Here is a 3,711-nt window from a genome sequence, read left to right as displayed (position 1 = left end):
AACAACAACAACAACATATTCATTCTTTATACTTGTTTGTCTGTTTTCTCTACCTATCTATTTTACCTTATTTTGAAACTCCTTCTGAATACCCATAGTATTTTCTCTCTGCCATATATTTTTGACATTTAATATAATTCAATTTGGAACTTTATTTCATTGTTGCTTCCACTGTTTTTATACTGGTTCTAACCATATTATCTCCTCTATTATATCCTGTACAGAACTGTCAACCCCTTGCTGGCCAGCATTATAGCATACAGTTCTTCTTTAGTAGTTAACCATCTCCACAGACACTCTTCTTTCATCTCGTAATGACTTCAAATGCAGTGCTTACCACACTGCCCAACACACAGTAGAACTTAGTTAAATACCACTGCATAACAAACCTGTATTCCAGTTTTTTTACTTCCTTTCATGGAAAAGTAAACACATATACACAATACGCCCTTTTTCCCTTTCTCAGTTTTTTTGAGATACTGAGGGGATAGCAAAAGAAAGGATTTGGGGCTATTTTACCAATTCATATTTAAGTGCTTGAATGAACTGCAAAGAGGTGTTGTAAGATGTTTTCCTTCATCAGAGCAAAATCTTGATGATGAGCCAACTTTATCTCCAGATGAATAGATATCTAAGTCATCTGTCAACAAAAAAGAAAACACCAGAGATGACATATTGAGATCATATACTAACAATCACATTCTAGGCTCCAAAGATAAGATAGCAAAAGTACTTAAAGGTTTCTTATCTGTATGTCTCCCTAATTAGACTGCAAACTTACAGCAAACAGGCACTAACTCTTACATTTAAATATCACTTTACTGATAACAAAATGCTTTTTCACCCATTACCTTCTTTGATCCTAGCAATAACCATGTAAAGTAAGAGACTAGGTTAGGAACCTAAGGACCAAGACACTATGTAAATTTTCCCAAGTAAAGTATGTAGCAAGCGGGAAGACTAAAATTCAGAATCTAGCCTTCTTTCCACCTAATCATGATATTCTTGTCAGTCCTCAAACATTTGTGTAATAAAATCATAGCCTATATCTAAATTCCGTGACTAAAAGAAAAAGGGGCACTTCTTTGACAAGAAACTAAAAAATACTTCTTGAACCTATCAACTTTTCTCTAACATATCCTTACTCCTCAGAAATTTAATGAGTATTTTGTACTCATTAAATTTTATTTTATTTTGTAATGCTGGAAATTCTAGGGCTAATTTCATTACTAGGAGTCTCTCTGGTAGCATAGTGGCTAAGGCACTTGACTGCTAACCAGAAGGCTGGCGGTTCAAATCCACCAGCCACTCCTCGGAAGGAAGGTTGGGCAATCCTACTTCCGTAGTGATACTGCCTCGGAAACCCAAGGAGGGGTCGCTATGAGTCGGGGCCGACTCGACGGCAAATAACAACAACAACAACAATTTCATTACTAAAGCACAATTTTAATTAAAGATACTTTTTGAAGATTCAATGACATCCAGAATATTTTTTATCATACTGAAGGAATGTTTCAGGACAATGTTTTTCAAATCAAATAACTTTATGTGAAAACAGATTTACTGATCCAGTTACCTGGTATAACCCACCAAAGCAAACATCAAGAAATGACTTAGGTTTCACAATTTTAAATGATAGAACTTAGGGGAAAAAAAAGAAATTCTCTAATCAATCAAGTGATAAATTCTCAAGATGTTAACTACTCTTTCTGCTATAATTATCCCAAAGTTTAGTGATTACATTTACGACTAATATACAATAACATAAAAACAAAAACCAAACTCACTGCCATTGAACCAGATCCGACTCAAAGCAACCCCTCCTTGGGTTTTTGAGGCGGTATCACTATGGAAGTAGATTGCCCAACCTTCCTTCCGAAGAGTAGCTGGTGGGTTTGAACCGCCAGCCTTCTGGTTAGCAGTCAAGTGCCTTATGCACTACACTACATAGTTATACATATTTCCACAATTTTTTCTTAATAAAACACTTAGTTACAAATTAACACATACAAGTACTACCTACTCAATATAATTCCACAGTATAATATTTTTTGTACACATTTATTTGATCAATTCTTTCTGTAGTGCAATTATCACTACTCTAATAATTTGGATAAGTTTATCCCTCAAAAAACAGCAATTAGTCCTCTTTACCCTATGTACTTTGTTCAACTTTTTTTTTTTAAATTGTGCTTTAGATCCAAGTTTAGTCTGTTTTACATTCAACATTTCGTGTACATTTAGTTTCATTCCCCATTTACCATCCCCAACCCTAACCCACTCTCCTCCCCTCCCTGCCCAGTAACCCACCTCCCCCACCCCTGTGCCCCTCATAGTTATGAACTCCTGTGTGTCCTGCATTTCTTCCATGTGAATGTTGCCCCTCAGGTGCCCCATGGTCGATTGCTCTAGGGGATGCATTTCCATAGAGTATGTGGGTGCGTCTGTGTGTACATCTTGTTTACTACTGGGCTGAGAGCTAGCCCCTGGGAATAAGTTTTATTCCAGGCCCAAAATGTATCCCAGGGCTATAGTATTGGGGGTCTCACCAGAATCCATCCAATCAGTAATTCTGGTCATTACTGTGTTTTTAGATTTTGCCCACATTTTTCCTCCCACTCTATCCAGGATCTCCAGTTTTGATCCTTTTCTGAGTGGCTGGCATTGGTAGCCGCACACCATCTAGTTTTTCTGGTCTCTAGGTCCATCATGTCCTAAGGCTGATTGCTTCCAAATGCCCTTGGTTTTTTACACTCTTCTTCGCTTCTGACGACAGAAGACCATTAGCTGCAACTTAGATGGCTGCTTGAAAGCTTTTAAGACTCCAGTGGCTACTCACCAATGCAGGATGAGGAACAAGATTTTTATGTATTTTGTTGTGCCAACTGAGTCTGGTGTCCCCCAGTACTATGGTCCTGAGTCAGTAGATCCACTGGATCACCCTCCCACAGTGCCTAGCTGTCTGTGAGGGATTACTCTATGTCTGTCTTGTTTCTGTAAGGATTGCAGGCCTTTTGTATCACTGGTATCTGCAAGATTAGCCTCAGCTGAATCTATCCTTTGTCTAGAGAATAAGCCTGTTCACTGATCCCCATCTGATCTTCTCAGATGTTTATGTGTTTATCTGTAGCCTGGTGTTTGGTGTTGATGGCAATGCAGTATTGTTGGTATTAGCATCTGTCATCTATATCTTATGTGCACAATTCGGTGTCCTCCCTTTTCCTAATGTTATTATGGTGGTCACCGACTCTTTCTATACCATCCCTTCCCTTATCCACATCAGTGTGTGGCTCCCAAGTAGCCCAAAATTAATCCCACCCCTTCCCTCCCCACCCCACTCACTACAAAGTGAGTTCCCTTTCTTAACCAAACTCTTCTTTGTCTTTTGACACTAATGGACTCATACTGTATTTGTCCTTCTGCAATTGACTTATTTCACTCGGCATAATGTCCTCCAGGCTCATTCACATTGTGAGATGATTCGCATATCCCTCATTGTTCTTTAATGTAGCATAGTGTTCCATTGTGTGAATGTACCATAATTCAGTTATCTACTCATTCACTGATGGGCATCTAGGTTGTTTCCATCTCTTCGCTATAGTGATTTGTGTTGCGATTAACTTAGGTGTGCTATGTCTGTTCATGCCCTACCTCTCACCTCTTGAGGATGTATTCCTAGTAATGGAATTACTGGGTCAAATGATATTTCTA

General features: G+C 38.5%; 1 protein-coding gene across 1 annotated transcript in view; it reads right to left on the bottom strand.

The window, feature by feature from the left end:
* Nucleotides 1-3,711, bottom strand: part of CCDC138 (coiled-coil domain containing 138) — a 284,099-nt gene that overhangs the window by 243,462 nt on the left and 36,926 nt on the right. Inside the window, exon 3 of the mRNA XM_007942397.1 lies at nucleotides 520-640. Within this exon, the coding sequence (XP_007940588.1) occupies nucleotides 520-640 (121 nt within the window). The remainder of the gene's footprint in view (nucleotides 1-519; nucleotides 641-3,711) is intronic.

The sequence above is a fragment of the Orycteropus afer genome, unplaced genomic scaffold (assembly GCF_000298275.1).
Source record: "Orycteropus afer afer isolate SDZICR_OR568_19922 unplaced genomic scaffold, OryAfe1.0 scaffold00089, whole genome shotgun sequence".
In the NCBI taxonomy this organism is placed as follows: Eukaryota; Metazoa; Chordata; class Mammalia; order Tubulidentata; family Orycteropodidae; genus Orycteropus; species Orycteropus afer.
The sequence above is the reverse complement of the archived record's forward strand: the minus strand, read 5'-3'. Positions and strand labels throughout refer to the sequence as shown.